Here is a 26,334-nt window from a genome sequence, read left to right as displayed (position 1 = left end):
GTATCAGCACTGTTTAGACAGGGAAAGTGATGATGTTCTGCAGTGTTTTTTTATTTTTTTTATTTTTTACTTTTATGAAGAGCTAGGTTGTAATTATACAGACAATAATATTTTATGATTTTGGGGTGAAAATATTAATACTAACTCAAAAGCACTGTAACCATTCACCCTGCAAAGCATGTAAGAAGTGCCACATTTCCCTAACAGTGGTAATAGTATGTGGTATTTCTTACATTCACTAAGGACAGAGTGTTGCAAGAGGACAGTTTGGATACATGTGTTGACTGAAACAGACGAATACATTAGTTAAGATTACTTTGATATTTCACACCCAGAACAAGTCTCCCAGTAGATCTAACATGGTAAACCTGCTTGTGATAGGGTGTGTGACAAATGGAGAGGACAAAGGAGTACGTTTGAAAAGTCTTTTTGAGCAGCACACGAAATGCTACAGGCCAGTATCAACAGTGGTAATGGCTGGGAGTCAATACATGGTTGTGTAAAAGGAACAGAAACACAACATTGTAAGAGAAAATAATGTGTAAAAACAACTACAAATAAATGTTTGCTGCCAATACAGCATGTGGTGCTCTCACTGTCCCTCAGGAAAACAATAAATTCTGATCCCGATTCCACACACGATGGTCAGATATTTGGCTCTTTTATGTTTGTTCCAGTACCCTGGGCTGGGTAGCACGTCACAAGCAGAGCACCTGGCTCTCTCCTGCAGATACCTGGTTGCAAGTGAGAAGCCAGTACAGGTACACTGGCCCTGTTACATGGCTTTATCGAAGACCTGCTTGGGCTGAATAGCACAGATTTAGAAATCTACAAAAACCCTTGTTGTGTTTTAGGAAATATCCTCCACTATCTCAGCAGTGAAGGTCTTTTTGATGTGCTTACCTGAACACATAGGGCAACAACTCCCCTCTACATTTATGGGTTCCACACAGGGCAATGCGGGGCAGCTAACAGTGGAGCAAAGGGTCTGACCCTGCAAGCAGTAGCAATGAGTGCAGCTATCGATGTCCCACCTCTCCTCATCTGCGTAAGTCTTCCCGTTGAAATGGCACACTGCTTTCTTTGGTACAGTATCCTCTGTGAAATAAACCAGTCATGAATTAAAAGTCTTTACTTACAACTCATAATGCAGTTATCAAGGTACAATTTACAGTTTTAGCATTACAAACTCTGTTTTTTGTTAATAAAGTATTATTACTAGTTAAGTCAAGTATTATTACAGTTAACTGCATTAAGTATGGTATCAGTATTTATTTACTTTATTTCTTGAACTGATTTTGGTTTAATATTAGTATGTTTTGTATTGGTCACTACTTTTTTCTTTTAACAGCATTTCTTGTTTTGCTTTCCAACCCCTTCACCCAGTAAAAAAAAAAAAAACAACCTCCAGTACCAGCAAAAAGGCTGTATTACCATAATTAGGAGCCCAAACTGCCAAACTATTTTATTTCGAAAGCATATTATATATATATATATATAATTTGAAAACAGTCCTAATGGCTTCTTTCTTTCAAAATAGTATTTTTCCAACCTCTGCACTTTAGAATCACTAGAGGGTGCAAGAACACTTCTCTTGGTGAATTTGTAATCCTTTCAATATTACCTCATTTTCTGAGAGGCCAACTTGTCTCTGAGGCAGAAGTGAACAGCTGTAGATCAACAACTACATTAAAGGACTTTATAGAACCACAAGGAGGGATGGGGAAAAAATCAATTTGCTGTTTGTTTGTTTCCATCGCCTGCCAGGGTTCCTTGTTGTTAACAGCAGTGGTAGTTTCTACTGACAAGTGCACCTATTTAATAGAGCACACTTCTGGTAGGAAAATCTTGTTTTGAGGACAAAAATCACCTAAGGGCTGCTCAGAAAGTTTTTCAGATCTGCTTATTTTAACATGATGTTTGCCATTTTTGACAGGCAATGCAGAAATGAAAAAAGAGTTTTAGGTGTGCTTAGGGAAGGAACATTGTTGTCAACATCTTGACTCAGTGACATCTTGTTAAAAAGAGAGGTTGCATAGGTAACCCTGTCTTCTTTAGAAGTAACAGTGAGGAAAAAACACAGAACTTTTAAAACTCTCCAACTCCACATACAAATACAAAATCTATTACAAAATACAACATACTCCTGTTATTATGACAGACTTGGGGGAAAAACAACATGAGTTTTAATAAGAAAAGTTAAATGTCAACGTAAAGGACAGTCAAAGAGTAAAGGTTGGCACAATACCTCACTGACTGACACTCTTAAATAGAAAACTGGATATTATTTAGTAATATACAGCACATAGAAGACTGAAACCTCTAACAGTAGACCTCGTATGCAACATGGGATTGTGAACACACGTTTCTCTCATTTCAAAACAGTGTTTGTATCTGTTATCAACAGAAACAAATCAAAGAAAACCAAATAGATTTGTTGCCTAGTTTGCAGAAGGCTGCTTCAGATTACATAGATTTCACACCCTCGTTCAGAATAAGTTCCAATCCTGTAAGAATTCAGAAAATTAAAAAGGTATTATCTCAGCACATACCTGGTGAAGTATGTTTGATATGCAGTGTTGTTTACCTGTTTATTACATTACATTTCTGAGGAACTTAAAAGTTTGCATACTTTTAACTTCTACACTTACACAATCAATAGGTGTAGATTCAAGCGAACTGTGCTTTGTTATGAAATCATCACCTTTTTGCTTAGAAAGTTTGTAAGAAGTGTTTTCCTAACAAGGCAAATCAAACCTGTATACAAGCCACACAAACACCAAAGGATAAAACAGTCGCAATCCACAGTAGACAGAAATAACCCACACAAGAAAGGTAAATCATTCAAAACTGTAGTAAAAATCTTTAATTAAATAGTAATACTGTACTTGTGAATTTACCTGCAAATGAAGGATAGTTGCTGTGCTTTGAAATACCTGTACACATGCATTATTACTTAAGTTACTGCCTGCCAACAGTGTAAAAAGCCATTCTGACAGGACAAGGGACTTCAAAGCTATACAGAAGCATATACTACTTCCGTATCAGAATCCTGCACTGGAGCAGAATTGTAACGGTCGACTCAGCTAGGTCTGAATCCATGGTTCAGTAATTTGTTCTTTCACAAACATATAATATATAATATATATATAATATATAAACATATAATTAGACGAAATGTTTTTGACGTCTCAAGAGGATTTATTCTTGTTCTTGAACACTTCTTGGATTTCAGCTGCACGGGGGTCTTAAATGTACTTGTATGTGTGTATAGCTGGTTTGTTTTTGTTGTTGCTTTTGTAACACTAATATGAATGTAGTCACTGTTACTGGAAATGCAGGGTCTTTCATTTTGTCTTGAGAAGGAGATATTAGTAAAGAAAAACAATCAGGTTTCATTCCCCTCTATCCATTTCTGCTTATTGTGAACCCCTGTGTATCTAAAATTTGCATTCTTGTGTGTCACAAAGATGGCTGTAGTGGGTGATGTCAGACCAGAACCTGGAACGAACACAGAATAAACAGAGAGAAGTGCCTTGAATATCCCTTGGAGCACGGTCAAGACAGTTATTAAGAAGTGGAAGGTGTATGGCACCACCAAGACCCTGCCTAGATCAGGCTGTCCCTCCAAACTGGATGACCGAGCAAGAAGGAGACTGATCAGAGAGGCTACCAAGAGGCCAATGGCAACTTTGCGAGAGCTACAGGCTTTTATGGCCAAGACTATTCAAAGTGTGCATGTGACAACAATATCCCAAGCACTCCACAAATCTGGCCTGTATGGTAGGGTGGCAAGAAGGAAGCCATTACTCAAGAAAGCCCACGTTGAATCCCATTTGAAGTATGCAGAAAATCACTCATGAGATTCTGTAGCCATATGGCAAAAAGTTTTGTGGTCTGACAAAACTAAAATGGAACTTTTTGGACCAAACGCAAAGCGTTATGTTTGGGGCAAACCCGACACAGAGCATCACCCAAAGAACACCATATCTACTGTGAAGCATTGTGGTGGCAGCATCATTTAATGGGGGTGTTTCTCGGCAGGGACTAGGGCACTTGTCAGGATAGAAGAGAAAATGAATGGTGCAAACTACAGAGAAGTCCTCGAGAAAAACCTGCTGACCCCCGTAAGAAAGCAACCCAAAAACGACCCAAAGCACACAGCCAAAGCTACACTGGAGTGGCTAAGGAACAAAATGGTAAATGTCCTTGAGTGGCCCAGTCAGAATACCAACCTAAATCCAATCGAAAATTTTGCTGTCCATCAATGCTCCCCAAGGAAGCTGACAGAGCGTGAACAGTTTTTTAAAGAATAATGGTCAAATATTGCCAAATCTATGTGTGCAAAGTTGGTAGAGACCTATGCCAACAGACTCACAGCTGTAATTGCTGCCAAAGGTGCCAAACTTATCCATTTATGATCTTTCAGTTTTGTATTTTTAATATAGAATTTTTTCTAAATAAAAACTTTTTTTTCCCTTAACAGTGTGGAGTATGGTGTGTAGATAAGTGGAAAAAAATCCTCATTTAAGTGAAACTCTGAGGCACTGATACAACAAAATGTGAAAAAAGTTCAAGGAGGTGTAGACTTTGTATAGGCACTGTGTATATATTCTTTGCAAAAACATTGTTAATAGGGTTGATACTAAAATGATAAACATAGGGAAATATGATGTTAGGGTTTTTAACTCTTACTGCATTCCCTCCCACCACCATACCCCCTTAGGAAGATTGTGTCTAACTAACCTGTTTGATTTTTTTGAGGTTGGAACATTGACAATGGATAATTGCAAAGCACATTCTGACGTCGCCACTCAGCTGTCTTTGTGACAGTGAGGTACACTGTTATGAAACTGTGTTCACATGGGCGAGTGGAACATGCAACACCAACAACATGGATCAACCAAGAGTTTTTCAGTGTCATACTGAATGAGCAACATAATACAATTTAATGGGAGGGATGGCCTCACCATGTCGGGCTGTGTTCGTTGTGCTGTAATAGCAGTATGTTCTGTATTCTCCAGTGTTTTAGGTCTATGTTGACAGATAGCACACACATGCGTTCCGTAAACATCCATCCTTATGCAGTGCAGATGGATGTCTCTTGTGTTATCTGCAGAGAGTTGTATGCTGTTCGTCTTAACTGATGATGGCTGTCTGTGGGTGCTTGTGTTGCCTTGCCCATTCCACTACTAGTAAGGGGGTGAGAGGTAATGCAGAGTTAAGGTTAAAAACCCTAACATCGCATTTCCCTACTTTTGTCGTTTTAATATCAACCCTAACCGATGAATTAACAAAGTCTTTTGCAAAGAATTTCCTTCCTTTTTGAGAATATATTTACAGCTGAAAAGCCTGTATATTCTATTACAGAGTGCAAAAATAAAACAGACTATATTTGTAAACTTGATTAAACACTGACACAGGTTTATGTATAATAAACAAGATTAGAATTTCTTCACCTCTTCACACAAACCCAGTGCCAGCGCTATGATGTTACTGGGCCCTGGTGCAAGACTGTGAAGAAGACTTTTGGCTGACAGTGATTTGGGGATGCTGTTTGTGCATTGTGGAGATTTTGTTTAGACAAAAAGTTCCAATCAGTAGTTACATTATACGTAACAAACTATAACATTAATATTATGTATCAAATATATAAAAACATCTCGCCATACAGTACAGACCATCGTAAATCGAGAATATATTTATTGTATTTTGCCAGTATTGCATGTACAGTTGATGTACTGTAAATACAGTATAATCGTAAATCTCGAAAAACTACTCACTTCTAAATCTTTTGTAGTCATTTTTGTATTACTTTAGTATAAATACATGTTAATTTGGATTCATATGTTTTTTTCTGACTTTATGTGAACGAAAAGACACACATTTGCCCGTTTTCCCACTGGAAATAGTGATATTTTGAAATATCACTGTCCTGGTCACAAAAGCAAAGTTTGTGGGGAATAATAGCCATTTTCTATACTTTTGAGGCATAAGCAATTAGGAAATAACACTTACTACCCAGGAACAAAAATTGTGTTACACAGTGTAATTTTATTAACAATCCAAAATGAGATATGTAATGTACTACAAGCTGCTGTTTAATGTGTATCATTTGTATCGCTATGCACACCTCTATTATGATATGCTGTATCAATTGAAGGTATCACAATTAATCGATACACAATGAATCGTTACACCCCTTGTGAGGCTTGTATTTCTCTGTGGACAGCAATATCCGCTCAACCTAATAGCTAAAGAGGACTTACCAAGACAATAGGGGCAGCACTGGCCTTTCCTCAGAACAGGCCGAGCACAAGCAACTGGAGGGCAGGACTCTGAGAAGCAGCTGATTGCCCCGTCCAAGCAGACACAGCTGGTGCACACGTTGGGCTTCCATGACTCAGCTGCCAGGAAGATGTCCCCTTCCTCATTCTTGCAGTAGCCTGGAATGCTCTCGTTGCTAGGTGACAAGGGCAGGAAGGGCTCATCTGAAATCAAGAGGTTTGAAATTAATGACCAAATAGGAAAACTGTTCTGAGTTTTGTGGTATTTTTATCAGGGGGGAGGAGGGAGGGGGGCGAGGGAGGAAGGATGGAAGGAAAAACCAGTTCAGCGAAAGCCATTGCCCAGCCTGAATTAAGGTGACCTATTTTGTGTATACCTTTTTGTTTTGGCCCTTGTGCCTTTATTTCTTTATTTTGTTTGTTAAATAAAAGTGTGCAACAGCACCACTAAACTGCAGCTTCTGTCTCTGGGTCCGCTTTCCTGCCACCAACCAGTCTTGACCACAACTCTACCCTGCTACAGTTCCTTTTCTAGATTACAAAGTACTTCTGCAGTCCATCTGGAAGCTTTGTACAGGGAATACTTCTGCTATCTATTAGTCATGCTTTTTGAAATGCTTTCATCCAACCACAGAATCCCTTTAAGGGGTCTACTCTGGTTACATCGTTTAAATTTATAAATCAGCCTGACTGGAAATCTCCATGGTTACCAATTTTTTTTTTCCCCCTTTGGAGCCTACTGCTACTGAAATATAAAGTTAAACAATAAAATAAGTTGCGATTGGTGGAAGCTTTTTTCATGGGGTGCTTTAGTAAGCCTACTACAAAATTAGTTTAAATGTTAAGTGTCAAAAGATCTACAGTTTCACTTCGTACTTGGACAAACACAAAATGTCACTGATAACAAGTGCTGTGGGATCAGATTAATTAATCTTGTTGCCAGGAATTGGCTTCAAACTAAACTACATTTTCTTGTTAAGTTTCAAAACCTTTAGGGACAACAATCCAGAAGTGTTTTCTCAAACTAAATATTTAGGCTGCCACCTTGATGACTCATTAGGGCCTGATTCACAAACTGTTTGTTGGTGTTAGTACCATTTCTGACATAATACCAGTGCTAATATCCTTCTTCAGCAAATGATCTAACCCACAAAGGTCAGTCTTTGAGTTTTTGAATTTATGTTTTTTTTAATAGCGCTTTGTGAACGCATTTGGTGTGTTCTTGTGTTAATTATATAATCTGTGTACTTTTTAGCACCTTCTCAATGGAATATTATTAAAACCAGGAGAGCTTTTTAAAAAAGTGGTCTTCACCCCATTCATATACACAGTAGTAGGAAGATTTCTGCCAATCTTTGGTTACATTAAAGAAGTCATAGCAAGAATTAGGCCCCATATCAGGCCCCAAATAAATTTAGAGTTTCCCAGACTACATTTTTGTTTAAAGAGTTCACCTGACATGGCAAGCATTATCAGAATTCTGCAAGGAGTGTAGAATTGGAATCTATACCAGATCATATCCAATATCTGTTGAGGCTAACATTTTATCAGCAATTTAAGTAGTGGTTACAGTGCTGAATTTGCTGTAATTTTACAGATTGTTATTTTAACAGTGCATGTTATTTCCTATTACAATTATTATAATTATTAAGTTCTACACCACAATACTACACATTCCTTTATTTGAATATACTACAGGAATCTTATAAGCCGCACGAACCGATCCAATTTAAATGTTTGGTCTGGATATTAGATCGGCCTGTTACATAAATGGTTCTGTTTATGTTGCACTGAGAGATTAATTTGGTAACGTTTGAAACAATGACCAAACAATTTATGGATTTGTGGATTATCTATGTATGGACTAGCTTGTTAAATAGGGTAAGCATGTCAAACTAAACACACTGGTATGATGAAATAAACACGCTACATTAAGATGCCCAGTACATCATTTATAAAAATATATTTCATATACAGTGGTTAAATAGTTAATTCCTTCAATGTTTTCCATATTTATAGCTGATTGTTCTTTTATTTCCAGAGGGGTTAAATAATGCTGTGTTCACACTCTGTCAGTTTTGAGGGTTTGGTCCTCACTCTGTACGTTTGGTGTAAAGTGTGACCAACAAAGTCCGCTTGGGAAACAAACCATAATGAGTCCATCTAAAGTGATGTGAACAACTACTGGACTCCTTTTGCACACAGGAAACAAACTGCAAGGTAACCTGACTAGGAAGTAAACATTTCATGGTTTAGTATTCTGTATTCATATATAGTATTCATATTCTGAGGAAACAAGTAGAGCAAAAAAACAAAAATGATTTTGAGGAACTACATTAGGGTTACCAGGCATTCTGGGAAAACTGAGATTGTCACAGTTTTAATCGTCCCGGTTTTGCTACACACACACACAAACAGAGTGTACAAAACATTAGGAACACCTTCCTAATATTGAGTTGCACCCTTTTGCCCCCCTCAGAACAGCCTCAATTTGTCAGGGCATGGACTCTACAAGGTATTGAAAGCATTCCACAGGGATGCTGGTCCATGTTGACTCCGATGCTTCCCACAGTTGTGTCAAGTTGGCTGGTAGTGGATCTCTACTCCGAATAGCTTGTTCCATCTCATCCACAGATTCTCAATTGTATTGAGATCTGGTGACTGGGCAGTCCACTGCAGTAAGCTGAATTCACCGTCAGGTTCATGGAACCATTCCGGGACAATCCTCGCTGTGTGGCATGGGGCATTATCCTACTGAAAAAATCTATTAGCAGATGGATACACTGCTGCCATGAAGGGATGCACCTGATTGGCAATGATGTTCAGATATCCTGTGGTATTCAAACGTTGCTCCACTTTTATCAAGGGGCCCAATGTGTGCCATGAAAACACACCCCACACCATCACTCCACAACCACCAGCCTGCAATGTTGACACGCGGCATGATGGATGCATGTACTCATGTAGTTTTCTCCATAAGACAGTCCTCCCATCAGCGTGAAACAGCAGGAACCGGGATTCATCAGACCAATCAATGTTTTTCCAATCCTGCAGTGTCCAGTGTTTTCGTTCCTTTGCCTACTGCAACCACAGTTTCTTGTGTTTTGCTGAAAGAAGTGGAACTCTGTTAGGTTGTCGGCTGCCATACCCCATTCGTGTCAATGTACGATGAGTTGTGCATTCTTTTATGGGTCTTTCAGCACCAATGTTGTACTGGACTGTCAGTTGACTAACTGTATCCCATCTGTTGCTCTGCACAATTCGAGTCAGCCTCATTTGGCCTCTTTCATCAATGAGCCGTTTTCGACCACTGGCCTGCCGTTGGCTGAATGTCCTTTGGGTGGTGGACCATCCTTGATACACACGGGGAAACTGCTGAGCATGAAAAACCCAGCAGCGTTGCAGTTCTTGACACACTCAAACCGACGCGCTTGGCACTTACTACAGTACCCCGTTCAAAGGCAATTAAATCTTTTCTCTTGCCCATTTACCCTCTGAATGGCACACATACACAATCCATGTCTCAACTGTGTCAAGGCTTAAAAATCCTTCTTTAACCCATCTCCCCCCTTCATCTCCACCGACTGAAGTGGATTTAATAGGTTACATCAATAAGGGATCAAGCTTTCACCTGGATTTACCTTATCAGTCTATTTCATGGAAAAAGCAGGTGTTCCTAATGTTTTGTACACTCTGTGTGTGTGTGTGTGTGTGTGTGTGTGTGTGTCTATATATATATATATATATATATATATATCTATATATATATATATATATATATATATATATATATATTATTTTTTTTTTAAAATACAAAACTGTCAGTGTGCTCAGCAAGTTAATAGCAGAGTAATTTATTAGGTTGTGTGTTAGCACCATTCAAGATGAAATTAACAACCTTATGGATTATTTATATAGTCATTCTATGTGTATACCATATGGTTAAATGGTAATAGCTGACCTATTTTTTTTTTAAATCATGCTTTTTGTACATGTAACAAGTTTTGACTAGAAGGCAATATAAAGAAAATAAAAAGAGTTCTTATGATCTTCAATGCTTTTTAAAAGCAATTAGAAGGTGCACTGTATCACAGTCTACAAAATTCTACAAAATAATACAGTAGAATAGTTATATGCCTTTGTCTTAGGTAGGTATTCACTTGAATCCACTAAGATTTCAGTTTACATAATAATAATAATAACAATAATAATAATAATAATAATAATAATAATAATAATAATAATAATAATTATTAAACTGCCAGGCAGTTTTATGGTTCCCAAGCCCCAGTATCAGCACCCATCTAAGCATGTTTAGTTCTCAATGTGCCAAGTTTAAAATCAGCAACTTCAAAAGTTCCACAGAAGATTTTGAAAGATTTTTTTTTAAAAATGCGCCAGGTGGCCATCTTGTTTAACGCACAAATGCCATTTTTGAAAATGTAAATTTTACCGACACAGTCACGATGGTTTTCAAGTTTGGAGTTAATCAAGTGAACCGTTTTTAAACTGAAGCAGTTTTAAATATAAGAAGAAAATGTAGGGGTGGCAGCCATACTGTTTCACAAAAAATAACCATTTTGACATATCTGTATTCCACTGTCACCGGAACGATGCCTACCAAGTTTGGAGTCTGTTGGTCTGATTGATTTCAAATAAAAGCAGACTGCTGTTAAGGGTGCGTTTTGGTGAAATTTGTGGCAGCTATTTTACTATTGAATTGTATCACAGCAACTTCTGCTTTGCAAGCAGGTTTGGATGGTGACAATTATTGCCAAGTGTCAGCTCAATTACTTCAACAGTTCCAAGGAAGAAGATTTTGTGAGGTTTCAAGAAGAAATGCGTTTTACGGCCATTTCGGTTTAACACAAGTTTCCTAAAAGTCAGTTGTATTGCCGCAATGTCAAGGGTGATGCTTGTGAAGTCTGGAGTTATTCAAGTAAACCATTTATCAACTGCGGCAGTTTTAAATTTCAGATGTAAATGTACAACTGGTGGCCATCTTGTTATCTTGTAACAAATCCATTGTTACTGGGACAATAACTACCAAGTTTAAAATTTGTTGGTCAAATGGTGTTGAAATAGCAGCAGTTTGCTGTTGAGGGCATGTTTCTCTAAAGTTTTTTTAAAAGTCAGTTGTATTGATACAGTATCAGGCAAGGTGCTTGGAGTTAGTCAAGTAAATAGTTTGTCACCTGACGTGGGCTTAACATTTAAATGTAAACGTATAATTGGTGGCCATATTGTTTTATAAAACATCACTATTTTCACACATTTGTATCCCACTGTCACTGGGACGATAACTACCAAGTCTGGAGTTTGTTGGTCAAATTGTTTTCAAAAAGCAGCAGTTTGTTGTTAGGGGAGCGTTTCGATAAGATTTGTGGCAGCTATTTTGAAATTAAAATTTATTGTAGAAACTTCTGCTTCGCAAACTTGATGTGGGTTTGGATGCTGATGATATATGGCAAGTGTCCGGTTCCTAAGAAGATTTCAAAAGGTTTCATCAAAAAATGTGTCAAATAGCAGCAGTTTGCTGTTAAGGGCATATTCGATAAAATTTGTGGCAGCCATTTTGACATTAAAATTTATCACAGCAACTTCTGCTTCGCAAACTTGATGTGGGTTTGGATACTGATGATGTATGCCAAGTTTCAGATCAATCGTTTTACCGGTTCCCAAGAAGAAGATTTCGAAAGGTTTTATTGAAAAATGCATCATGGCGCCAATTGCAAGGAAGCAGCAACAAAATTTTTTCAGCATTTGACAGCCAATGTATCCAGCTTGTTACCTGCCAAGTCAGAACCTGATCAGGCACATAGCTTCGAAACAGCAACAGTTTCAAGTTTCGGGAAGAAAAAAAAAATTAAAAAAACAAAACAAACAAAAAAACCCCAATAACTTCAACCGTTATTCAACATTGTTATTGTTAAAGCCTAATAATTCGGAGTCATTGAAATTATTTAAGCGTATCACTTTTATTCGTTCGTTCTGAATAACAACACATATAACTTGGAAGGGTCACCAGGAAATTGACATCCTTTTACTGAAAAACGACTTGGTTGTTAAAACACCAATGATAAACATAGTTTTTGTGAGTTTACCAATGGTCATATTATATATATATATATATATATATATATATATATATATATATATATATATATATATATATATATGTTAATATATCTATAATTTTGTACAGATATTAAAACAATCACAAGAATTGTAAAAAAGATATTATTAGAATTTGCGTAAAGGAAAGAGAAAACAATATACTAGGTTTGTGCTAAACTGTTCTTACCCCATGCTTTAAATTTCATTTTTTAGTACTAGCAACATTGTCACTGCCACATTAAATGAAATTAAATGATCAAAATTTGAAAACAACAATTTTTACCATCTTATTTAGATGGCCATTCTGTTCGTTCACTCTGATCTCTGATGAAAAATGCTCAGGAGCGTTCTGAGCGGCTCAGCAGCAGCGGAACTGAGCCTCTCAGAGCCACTCACTTACTTAACGCACCCACTGTTGTTTCCTGGTCTCAAATCACTTCCTGTGCTGAAGTTTAAAAGCACTCCAGTGGTCAAACCACAATAAGACATTTATTTTTTAAATAATTAAATAATAATGTGGAGTAATGTGAAAAAACAAGTGAACAACCAAGCGATTTTAAACTCACTCATGTTGATAGGCATGTATACATGTATGGTATATATCACTTTGAACAATTATCATAATGTATCTTATTTTGTACAATTGTACATAACAAAAGTAATTTCTTTCAAGCTGCCTTCTACATTAAAGCCTTCTTGCTAAAGTAAACTGGGCTATATTTTCAAAGCATTTACTCCAATCATTAATTAGTTTTGTTGAAATGAGGCAATTCCATATTACAAAATCAGAAACCAACAAGAAGAGTATTTCAGTCTGTGAACTTACTTATTGAATTAGTTTCTAGGCTAATCTTTTTAAGTTTAAAAATTTGAAATCTACCTAGTGTTTATATCATATCAAGTTATATCTTGTTATGTTTTAGGAAGAGGGTGGTTTCACCTTGTGTGTGTGTGTGTGTCTTATGCGTCTGTAAGGTCATTCTAACTGCTCCTGACAAAACAAACACGGCCCATCATGTCTGCTGTGTGATTTGAATTTTCACTAGGACTGGAGCTTTTTGGAAACCACAGCTTAAGAGCACTGAAACAAAACACAGATCCCACCGCCCAAGTGGTCTACGTTGTGTGCTTGGGCTATCTAAGGTTAATGACTAAAAGATAACTGAGGGATAGAAGTCAAATTTAACACCAGAAATGTTGTACTGTAAATAAGTATTGCAACCAGAACTGAGAACATGATCTTAGCAGAACCCTTCAGTATTCTACTACTTTAACTAAATCAGATTTTTTTTAAAAATCTGCTATATTTCCAGTGTCTTAAAAAATACTGCAAATGTGTTTCTTACCTGGGCAGTGTGGGCAGCAGGAGTCCTGTGTTCTGATAGGGTTCTGGCAGAGGAGGGGCGGGCAAACCTCGGTTTCACACAGCACTCTTCCACTGTGGCAGGTACACTGAGTGCAGGAGTCAATGTTCCACGTCTCGCCTTCCACAAAATACTCTCCCCCGGGAGCATGACAGATAGAGGAGTTGCTCAGCTCTGGTGTCCAAGAACTGGTGTCGTCTAAAAAAAACAAACAATAAAATAACATGCATTTACAATTGCAAACCACCCTCTACTTGTGAAAATACATTTTTGAGTAAATGTTCTCAATGTTTCTCATTTTCATAAATGTAAAATCTGATTTTCTTTTGCATTTGAACTTAAAACATTTGGGTTTGCTCAGTAAAATGGCTTTATTTCCAAAACTTTATTAACAGGGGTTTGAAAATATTCCCCCCAACGTGGCGTGTGCTGATAAAGAAAGGAAAATGTACAGGCCAAGATCATAACAGGCATTCTCATTTAAGCATAATGGCCGTGGTCGTGGTGAAAGATTGGACACCATCAGCTTTGACTTAGAGGAACAGTTTAAAAGTGCTAAAAAAACAGACAAAAAAAAAAAAAAAGTCAAATTAAATGACATTCTCCTAAAGCCTACAATTTCACCATGTCAGGACCTTTTGAAAATCCATGCGACAAGCTTCATAAAAAGACTAGCTCACCTTTAAGAGTCAACCCTTTCAGTATGGAGACAATGTGAAGATTTCCCTCTATTAAGACCAATGCCTTCCTCATGCGACACTACCACATCAAAAGTTGTCATTCTTATTTGGTCATCTGAATTCAATGCAGGTACTTTGAAATTTCAAACAACGCATATAAAGTAGTCTCCCTATTGATTTTAGAAGGCTTGTATCATCCATTATTAAAAGAATAATATAAAAGCCAGCAGATTGTGGTTTATGGTTTCTTCTGAAACACCTCCCTTGTTATTATTCTCATTTAAAGGACACCAACGCATCTATTATCATATATATATGTATATATATATATATATATATATATATATATATATATATATATATATATATATATATATATATATATATATATATGTGTGTGTGTGTGTGTATGTGTGTGTGTGTGTGTGTGGGTGTGTGTGTGTGTGTGTGTGTGTGTGTGTATATATATATATATATATATATATATATATATATATATATATATATACACACACATATATATATGAGTGTGTAACCAACAGCCTTAACTAGATAGACACCTAGACCGTTCTAACTTGCATTACTCATGTAGAACCATCAGATATTGTCTCTTTATCACCATCTAATACCCGACTATGACTAATAACCCAAGACCGCAAGCATCTACTTAATCTCCTGTGAAACCCTTTGTCTAATGTGCATTACACCAACTTATTGAGGCATAAGTGAGTACAGTGACCACATTATACAGAAAATAAGTGAGATTTAAATATAGAACAAAGCCCTTTTTGCTGAAATGGTTGTGTGGCTTTCTTTTTTTCTTATTGACATTACCACTGTTCTCACTATTGGGTACACATGTAGCTTCAAGAATGCGTTAGTGTGCCATGTGGTTCAATTACTCTTTTCATCTGCTCCATCTCACCCTTACCCAGCGTACATATAACATACTCTCTTTCAATATCCCTCACCCTTGTGGCACCACTAAGCTTAGATTGCTGCATTGGGTGCCAATTAGTGACAGATAGAGTGAGTTTTTGCTACAGTCCTTTCAGCTTTTACTAGGCAGAGCTTACTCAAGGCTATCAACCAGGGGCATGCCAGTTGGTACAGCAGCATCTCAGGGATTGGAACTACATACTTATTTTTAAATTCTATACAGATGGACAGCATGAGTCACCCTGGGTTTAGCAGTAGATATGTTGTTTATTTTGCACATTTAGCTGTTTTTTACTTCAGAAAATAATCAAAGCACTCTAGCAGTGCCAGTGATCTAAATATCGCTGCCAACAGCAGGACAGGGCCCGGTACTAAGATCTGCGCGGGGGACCGAGGGGCTTGAAAAGTGAGCAGCACTGAGCCAGGCTTGATGAATCGAACTAGCAGCAGCTCCTGCAGCCTAATGACCTTGGGTAAGTGAAATGACTGAAGTCATTGTGTTTTGTATCTTGCTCTTAATTGTACTGTAATTCTTTATATATATATATATATATATATATATATATATATATATATATATATATATATATATATATATAGACACACACACACACACACACAGACTGTAAGTCACATTTCTTAAGAATAATAATAAAATAAGCAGCGTGAAAATGAAAGCAAGCAGACGTACTTGTTGATGTACACATATGAACTTGAAATTGACATTTAGCTGTAAAAACTTTTTGTGGTTACACTTTATATAAAATAAATTTTGTTACATGTACCAATGGTCGCCTTTTATATATATATATATATATATATATATATATATATATATATATATATATATATATATATATATATAAACAAAAAATAAAACTATATATAGATATTAAAACAATCACAAGAATTTAAAAAATATATTGGAAGAATACATTTTGTGCAGGAAAGAGAAAACAATATACTGGTTTTGTTCTAAACTGTTCTTACCCCATGCTTTAAATTCCACTTTTTAGCACTAGCAACATTGTCACTGCCTCCCCCCACCCCCATTGTTATACTTTAATTTGTGATATTTCCAATAAAGTGCTACAGCCGAGAACATACTGTTGCTTCCTGGTCTCAAATCACTTCCTGTGCTGAAGTTCAAACGCACTCCAGGGCTCCAGTGGTCAAACCACAATAAGACATTTATTTTTAAAATAATTCATGTTTATTGTGAAGTAATGTGAAAAAATAATTGAAGAACCAAACGATTTTAATCGCAATACAAGGTAATGTGGTAATGTAGACCAGTGGTAATGTTAGTAAAGTTAAGAGGGAAGATTTTAATGTATTAGTTAGTACTCTTAAGAACATGCCAACTTGTTTCCAGTTTTCAAACCAGCCTTTCGCTTTTTTACTTTATTTTTCTGTTGTATGGATTGCAGAAACCTTTTCTGACCACATTTCTTTAATACAACCTTTACATAGCAGACTTAAAAAGAGGGGAGTTTACGTTTCAGATAATATAAATGATTTCTGCCACAATATAGGAGATTTTCAACATGATAAATAAAGAATAATTAGCAGGTGACAATGCTTGATTAATGTGCTCTCACTGAGCAAACAGGGCTGAGCCTTTTGAATGACAAATCCGAGGGGATTACAAAAAGACATTCTTGTCAATTTCGGGCATGTTCATTAAATCAGTGAGTCAGTGCTGATTAAAGTAAACTGATGCTTAACAACCACTGGTCACAGCCTGGCCAGATTCAGAATATGAAGTATTCTTATTAACTAGAATGCATGTTGATTCATAACACACACAACATTGTTAGTTTGCATCGTTTTCCATTTCAACTAAAATGTTGACCTTCTGGTGGCCAAACGATGCATGTCTCTGTCATAGACTTTTTTCCTTTACATATCATCCTCCTCGTTCACTTCTCCCAAAATATTTTTTTTATCTGCATCTTTAAACTTGCTTGCTGCTGTATAAATAAAACAATTACACATCAAAGTTGTTATGGCTAAAATTTCAAAGGCAAAGGCACATTTTCTGAGAAAATAAAACAATTACAATGGTATAAAACTAGAACCAAATTTTAATTAAATTTAAATTATAGTGGTGTTACCCTTATAGCAAACCAAACAAATATTGACTTTCTAAAATCTGCTACAAGGTTAGCGATGCCATAACTAAATTGTAATCCTACCATAAACTGAAGAAAGGGAAAGGGACTTTATACTGTTATAAAATTATTGATCTTGTTTCTTTTTTTAACAGTTATTTTCTTCTTTTTTAAAGATATTTTATTTCCTAAGCCCAATATGTTCTTATACGTGTAACATTTAACATAAAACATCAATAAAGCTGATAATTTCAATATGGTTTTATTAAGTACCAGCTCAGCAGTGGTAATGTGTTTTCTTCAATTGGCCTCTCTCTCTCTCTCTCTCTCTCTACACACTACTGTGCAAAAGTTTTAGGCAGGTGTGAAAAAATGCTGTAAATTAAGAATGCTTTCAAAAATAGACATGTTAATAGATTATATTTATCAATTAACTAAATGCAAAGTGAGTGAACAGAAGAAAAATCTAAATCAAATCCATATTTGGTGTGACCACCCTTTGCCTTCAAAACAGCATCAATTCTTCTAGGTACACTTGCACAAAGTCAGGGATTTTGTAGGCATATAGTCAGGTGTATGATTAAACAATTATACCAAACAGGTGCTAATGATCAATTCAATATGTAGGTTGAAACACAATCATTAACTGAAACAGAAACAGCTGTGTAGGAGGAATAAAACTGGGTGAGGAACAGCCAAACTCAGCTAACAAGGTGAGGTTGCTGAAGACAGTTTACTGTCAAAAGTCATACAACATGGCAAGACTGAGCACAGCAACAAGACACAAGGTAGTTATACTGCATCAGCAAGGTCTCTCCCAGGCAGAAATTTCAAGGCAGACAGGGGTTTCCAGATGTGCTGTCCAAGCTCTTTTGAAGAAGCACAAAGAAACGGGCAACGTTGAGGACCGTAGATGCAGTGGTTGGCCAAGGAAACTTACTGCAGCAGATGAAAGACACATCATGCTTACTTCCCTTCACAATCGGAAGATGTCCAGCAGTGCCATCAGCTCAGAATTGGCAGAAAACAGTGGGACCCTGGTACACCCATCTACTGTCCGGAGAAGTCTGGTCAGAAGTGGCCTTCACGGAAGACTTGTGGCCAAAAAGCCACACCTCCGACGTGGAAACAAGGCCAAGCGACTCAACTATGCATGAGAACACAGGAACTGGGGTGCAGAAAAATGGCAGCAGGTGCTCTGGACTGATGAGTCAAAATTTGAAATATTTGGCTGTAGCAGAAGGCAGTTTGATCGCCGAAGGGCTGGACAAGGGTACAAGAATGAGTGTCTGCAGGCAACAGTGAAGCATGGTGGAGGTTCATTGCAAGTTTGGGGCTGCATTTCTGCAAATGGAGTTGGGGATTTGGTCAGAATTAATAGTCTCTTCAATGCTGAGAAGTACAGGCAGATACTTATCCATCATGCAATACCATCAGGGAGGCATCTGATTGGCCCCAAATTTATTCTGCAGCATAACAACAACCCCAAACATACAGCAAAAGTCATTAAGAACTATCTTCAGTGTAAAGAAGAACAAGGAGTCCTGGATGTGATGGTATGGCCCCCACAGAGCCCTGATCTCAACATCATCAAGTCTGTCTGGGATTACCTGAAGAGAGAGAAGCAACTGAGGCTGCCTAAATCCACAGAAGAACTGTGGTTAATTCTCCAAGATGTTTGGGCCAACCTATCTGCCAAGTTCCTTCAAAAACTGTGTGCAAGTGTACCTAGAAGAATAGATGCTGTTTTTTCTTCTGTTCACTCACTTTGTATTTTGTTAATTGATAAATATAAACTATTAACATGTCTATTTTTGAAAGCATTCTTACTTTACAGCATTTTTTCACACCTGCCTAAAACTTTTGCACACTCTCTCTCTCTCTCTCTCTCTCTCTCTCTCTCTCTCTCTCTCTCTCTCTCTCTCTATATATCTCTCTATCTTATATATATATATATATATATATATATATAATATGTATATATATGTACAGTGCCTACAGAAAGTCCACACCACCTTGAACTTTTTTCACATTTTGTTTTCAGTGCCTCAGACTTTCATATATTTAAATGAGGATTTTTTCCACTTATCTACACACCATACTCCACACTGTTATTTTTATATTAAAAATATAAAACTGAAAGATCATAATTGGATAAGCCTCCACCCCTGAGTTAATACCTGGTGGAAGCACCTTTGCCAGCAGTTAAAGCTGTGAGTCTGTTGGGATAGGTCTCTACCAACTTTGCACACCTAGATTTGGCAATATTTGACCATTCTTCTTTACAAAATTGTTCAAGCTCTGTCAAGTTATTTGGGAGCATTGATGGACAGCAATCTTTAAGTCATGCCACAAATTTTCGATTGGATTTAGGTTGGGGCTCTGACTGGGCCACTCAAGGACATTTAACTTTTTGTTCCTTAGCCACTCCAGTGTAGCTTTGGCTGTGTGCTTTGGGTCGTTGTCATGCTGAAAAGGTGAACTTCTGTCCCAGTTTCAGCTTTCTTGCAGAGGGCAGCAGGTTATCCTCAAGGACTTCTCTATACTTTGCTCCAGTCATTTTCCCCTCTATCCTGACAAGTGCCCCAGTCCCTGCCAATGAAAAACTTGATACTGCCACCACCATGCTTCACAAACTTAACACTTTGCATTTAGGCCAAAAAGTTCCATTTTATTTTCATCAGACCACAAAACTTTTTGCCACATGGCTACAGAATCTCCTGAGTGTTTTTTTGCATACTTCAAAAACGGGATTCAAGGTGGGTTTTCTTGAGTAATGGCTTCATTCTTGCCACCCTACCATGCAGGCCAGATTTGTGGACTGCTTGGGATATTGTTGTCACATGCACACTTTGACCAGTCTTGGCCATAAAAGCCTGTAGCTCTTGCAAAGTTGCCATTGGCCTCTTGGTAGCCTCTCTGATCAGTCTCCTTCTTGCTTGGTCATCCAATTTGGAGGGACAGTCTGATCTAGGCAGGGTCTTGCTGGTGCCATACACCTTCCACTTATTAATAATCGTCTTGACCGTGCTCCAAGGGATATTCAAAGAATTTGATATTTTATTTATACCCATCCCCTGATCTGTGCCTTTCAACAACTTTGTCCTGGAGTTCTTGTGAAAGTGCTTTGGAACTCATGGTTGAGTCTTTGCTTTGAAATGCACTACCCAGCAGAGAAATCAACAAAAAAAACAGAAGGGAGACCGCATCAAAACAAGGACAACTCAGGTAAGACGATCATTAAATGTATTTATGTAAATGCTAGAAGTATCAGAAACAAAATTCTAGAACTTGAAGCTACTGCACTAACAAGTAACTATGATGTGATAGGTGTTACAGAAACTTGGTTGCCTGAGAAAGATGGAAACGAATATAATATTTGTGGGTATACACTGTATAGGAAAGACAGGCAGGACAAAAGAGGTGGAGGGGTAGCACTATACATAAGAAACAGTCTTGAAGCCCAGGTGTTAAACCTGGACAAAGAAAATAAAGCCGAATCAATATGGGTCAGAATAACGGACACAAATTCAAAGGGCATAATAATAGGAGCATGCTATAGACCGCCAGATTTAGACGGTGAGCAAAATAATCTGTTATACAATGACATTAGAAATGCATGTAGGAAAGGAGAAGCAATACTAATGGGGGATTTCAACTTCCCCCATATAAAATGGGAAAACCTGGTGGGGAGCACGACAGATGAAACTGAAATGGTGGAAATGACAAATGACTGCTTCCTAACACAATTTGTCAAAGCACCGACTAGAGGGGAGGCATGCCTTGATTTAGTCTTTTCAAATAAGGAAGACAGAATAACTAAAACAGAGGTCAGAGAACCACTAGCAAACTCAGACCACAACATGGTCTCATTTGAAGTGCTTTTTAAAACCCCAAAAGTAATGGCTAAAGCTAAGGTTTACAATTTTAGAAAAGCAAACTATGAAGGTATGAAACAGCGACTAACAGAAGTAGATTGGAGTAAAATATAGAAAACATCCACAGAAAAAGGATGGTTGTTCTTCAAAAATGTAGTACTAGAGACACAAAACAATCACATCTCTAAAGTAGACAAATCTAAATGTAAAACTAAATTGCCAAAATGGTTTAATAGATCAATTAAAAAAAAAAAAATCAGCGAAAAAAGGCACGTTACAGAGCGTTAAAAAGGGACCAAAAAGAAAATACACAGAAAGAGTACACCGAACTGCAAACGCAAGTCAAAAAGTAAGTTAGAAAGGCCAAGAGAGAAATAGAAATGAACATTGCTAAGGGGGCTAAAACCAATTCCAAAATGTTTTTCCAATATTACAACAGCAAGAGAACATTCTAAGAGGAGGTTAAATGTCTAAGAGATACAAATGGCAAAATCTCAGATGAAGAAAAAAAAATAGCAAATATATTAAATGATTACTTTTCACAAGTTTTTACAAAGGAAGATACTGACAACATGCCCCACATGTCATCCAGTTCCTATCAAGTTTTAAATAACTTTAGCATAACCGAGGCAGAAGTGTTAAAGGGACTAGGAGCTCTTAAAATAAACAAATCCCCTGGGCCAGATGAGATCCTCCCAATAGTACTGCCTCCCCAAAGAAATGAAAGAAGTTATTTACAAACCGCTAACCAAGATCATGCAGCAGTCTCTTGACACAGGGGTGGTACCGGCAAACGTAATACCTATCCACAAAAAGGGAAACAAAACTGAACCAGGTAACTACAGACCAGTAAGCCTGACTTCTCTTATATGCAAACTTATGGAAACTATAATAAAATCCAAAATGGAAAATTACTTATATGGTAACAGGGTCCTGGGAGACAGTCAACATGGTTTTAGGAAAGGGAGATCGTGTCTAACTAACTTGCTTGATTTTTTTGAGGATGCAACATCAATAATGGATAATTGCAAAGCATATGACATGGTTTATTTAGATTTCCAGAAAGCTTTTGACAAAGTCCCGCACAAAAGATTAATTCTCAAACTGAATGCAGTAGGGATTCAAGGAAACACATGTACATGGATTAGGGAGTGGTTAACATGTAGAAAACAGAAAGTACTGATTAGAGGAGAAACCTCAGAATGGAGTGTGGTAACCAGTGGAGTACCACAGGGATCAGTATTAGGTCCTCTGCTATTCCTAATCTACATTAATGATTTAGATTCTGGTATAGTAAGCAAACTTGTTAAATTTGCAGATGACACAAAAATAGGAGGAGTGGCAAACACTGTTGCAGCAGCAAAGGTCATTCAAAATGATCTGGACAAGATTCAGAACTGGGCAGACACATGGCAAATGACATTTAATAGAGAAAAGTGTAAGGTACTGCACGCAGGAAATAAAAATGTGCATTATAAATATCATATGGGAGATATTGAAATTGGAGAAGGAATCTATGAAAAAGACCTAGGAGTTTTTGTTGACTCAGAAATGTCTTCATCTAGACAATCTGGGGAAGGTATAAAAAAGGCTAACAAGATGCTCAGATACATTGTGAAAAGTGTTGAATTTAAATCAAGGGAAGTAATGTTAAAACTGTACAATGCATTAGTAAGACCTCATCTTGAATATTGTGTTCAGTTCTGGTCACCTTGCTATAAAAAAGACATTGCTGCTCTAGAAAGAGTGCAAAGAAGAGCGACCAGAATTATTCCGGGTTTAAAAGGCATGTCATATGCAGACAGGCTAAAAGAATTGAATCTGTTCAGTCTTGAACAAAGAAGACTACGTGGCGACCTAATTCAAGCATTCAAAATTCTAAAAGGTATTGGCAATGTCAACCCAAGGGACTTTTTCGACCTGAAAAAAGAAACAAGGACCAGGGGTCACAAATGGAGATTAGACAAATGGGCATTCAGAACAGAAAATAGGAGACACTTTTTTACACAGAGAATTGTGAGGGTCTGGAATCAACTCCCCAGTAATGTTGTTGAAGCTGACACCCTGGGATCCTTCAAGAAGCTGCTTGATGAGATTTTGGGATCAATAAGCTACTAACAACCAAACGAGCAAGACGGGCCGAATGGCCTCCTCTCGTTTGTAAACTTTCTTATATTCTTATGTTCTTAACCTACAGGAACTGCGGAATTTATCCTGAAATCATGTGAATCACTACAATTTAACATAGGTGCAAGCCACTTAACTTGGTGTGTAATTTTGAAGGCGATTGGTTACACCTGAGCTAATTTAGGATTAAAGGGGGGTGGACGTTTATCCAACCAAGCTATTTCAGTTTTTATTTAATTAATTTTCTATTTCTAGAATATTTTTTTCATTTGGAAGTTGTTGGGTGAACATTTTGAAAGGGCGTGTAGATTTTCTATAGGCACTGTGTGTATGTGTATATATCTATCTATCTATATATCTATCTATCTATCTATCTATATATATATATATATATATATATATATATATATATATATACACACACACACACATACACTGTTGTGCAAAAGTCTCACAGCATCAACGATTTACACAACGCCTCCACTAGTGTTCTCTACTATTATACCTTGATTGCATAAAGAAGGAAAAACACTGAGTGAACTAGCTTGCATCACTCGATTTTCAAGGTGTTGTATCCGAAGCATAATCAACAAGTACAGAAAAACATCCTCTGTAATTGACAAACCCAGGACTGGAAGACCCCAAAAAGCTGTCTGTCTAACAAGGATGAGCAATACTTCATAATAACATCCTTAAGGAATAGAAAGACAAGTGTTGAATTGACAACAGAACTGGCAGACGACACAGGTATCGTTGTCCACCCATCAACAGTCCAAAGCACTTGACCATTGTTCATAGTCATAGTAAATTCTGTGTCCTTGTGCACATTTTAGCCTCTTACTCTTGTTCCCCTCTTACAGCAACACATCCTTTAAGTCCTGATTTCAAGAGTGACCTTCGTACTGGTGATCCTGCTCTGTTCCACTGTCCATAGATCTCGCTAGCTGATCTTGTGTTGTTTCACACTCTTCCATCTCCCATCAAGGAAACTTCATTCACAGTGGCCACAGACGTCTTGGCAGTAGACCAAAGTGAAAGCACTAGAGTTTAAGTTTGCCCGGTAAAGCACTGCTGTCTATGCTCGTCAACCCTTGCACTGCTTGCTGTCACTTCTCCTATACAAACTGTGTCCTTTAGGTCCCCATCATACCATCTCCTTCTCAGACACTGGTATTGTCTCACTGTCCATGTAGACTCTCTTATCCACCACTTTACCTTTACATATAGATGCTACTTGACTTAGTGGGCTTTAACATAGAAAGACTAACTCTCTGTTAGGGCATGCTGATGAGTCAGATCAATACATAGTGCAAATTCGAGGGCAGTACAATGGTGTTTAAACAAACAAACATAAACAAAACTTCAACTTCTACAAAAGTGGTAGCTAACTATACTCGGCAACTAATACTAAAAAAGTGTTTCAAGTACTTACAAAACTCTCTGAAAAACAAAGTGAAGACACAGCAGAATTCCTGGTATCTTGCACACATCCCCAAAACAACACCCTGGTTGTTCTGCTCAGCCCCGCCCGTACATACATACACACACACACACACACACACACACACACACACACACACACACATATATACACACAAACACAAAGTTTTGATTTGTAACCTTAAATTCAACAACATTCTTATTATAACAAATCTTTAGTGCAGTGAATATATTATTTGCCTAACACACAGTTCCTAGCTGCCAAATAGCTTGGAGAATATGAACTGTTTGGTTTTTCAAACTAAAAAGGATTGTAATGGTGTTTGATCTAATATCATAGGAAGGATGAATCAAAGGGATCATTTTATAGCAGGAACTGAGTGGTTTCTGTAATAGTTAGCTTACTACTGATTGAGCTGATTACTGACGGATAGTGTGCACAGAAAAGTCAGGTAGTGCAGTGAAGGGACGGAAGGCAAGATCAAAGGAAAAATCGCAAACAGCTGTAGCGGCTGTGTAAAAGGGATGTTTGTTCAACTCAGGTGGTTTGTTGTCTGAGTTAACAACTAAATAAAAGGCAAAACGAAAATAAATAAGTACAAGACAAACAAACAAGAAAATAAATATGCCTTCACATGATGCTAGCATTGTAAAATGTTTTTGAGGAGAACAAAAAAAAAAATCTAGTAAATTCTTTCAAAAATTCATTTTATAGCCACATTACTTTTTATTCTTATACCATCAAATTTTAGAAGTTAAGCAAATTGTGCATGGTTAATATTTGGACGGGGCACCTCCCAAGGAACATAAGATGCTGCTGTTTATAAGAAGTTGGGGCATTCTCCCCTATGAGCCACAGCGCTATCATGCATATGATGTAAGGATGTGCTGTAGAAGGTATCTGTGGCAGCGGCGAAAACCCTATATGTAAACACTGTGTGGTTGTTGGGAATATAGGGTTGGCAGGGAGGGGGGTAAAATCCTCCCTGCCATAAAACATGTGAGACTGAGGCTGGAGCCTTAATTAAATAATTAGTGGTTAATAAGGCTTCAGCCACATAGTTTTTTATTTATTTATTTTTTAAAATAAATTTAGTTGTCTCCAATTTTTTTTTACCCCGGTTTTCTCCCCAATTTAGTGTGCCCAATTATTATATGTATCCTCGGCCCACCACTATCAGCTTTCTGGTCTCTGAGTTTCATTCCTGACACTATCCTGTTACAGTACTATTAAAGCAAGGTCTTGTCCACATCATATACAGTGGTTTGCAGAAGTATTAACCCCCTGTAAAGTTTTCACATTCTGTTGGCACCTGAGTGTACTCCACAACGCTTTCAAATTAGACTGTCCATATAGAATCAACACAGACCACTCCACATTGATAAAG

General features: G+C 37.3%; 1 protein-coding gene across 2 annotated transcripts in view; it reads right to left on the bottom strand.

Annotated features, from left to right (window-relative positions):
• The window catches only part of crim1 (cysteine rich transmembrane BMP regulator 1 (chordin-like)), a 264,844-nt gene that overhangs the window by 19,239 nt on the left and 219,271 nt on the right, over positions 1-26,334 (bottom strand). For both annotated transcript variants that reach the window (XM_041252822.1, XM_041252823.1), the window contains 3 exons: positions 13,751-13,966; positions 6,270-6,491; positions 904-1,098 (listed from right to left, as the gene is read on the bottom strand). In XM_041252822.1, coding sequence (XP_041108756.1) covers positions 904-1,098; positions 6,270-6,491; positions 13,751-13,966 — 633 coding nt within the window. The remainder of the gene's footprint in view (positions 1-903; positions 1,099-6,269; positions 6,492-13,750; positions 13,967-26,334) is intronic.

The sequence above is a fragment of the Polyodon spathula genome, chromosome 6 (assembly GCF_017654505.1).
Source record: "Polyodon spathula isolate WHYD16114869_AA chromosome 6, ASM1765450v1, whole genome shotgun sequence".
In the NCBI taxonomy this organism is placed as follows: domain Eukaryota; kingdom Metazoa; phylum Chordata; class Actinopteri; order Acipenseriformes; family Polyodontidae; genus Polyodon; species Polyodon spathula.
Note: the sequence above shows the minus strand (reverse complement) of the source record. Positions and strands in the feature narration are given on the sequence as shown.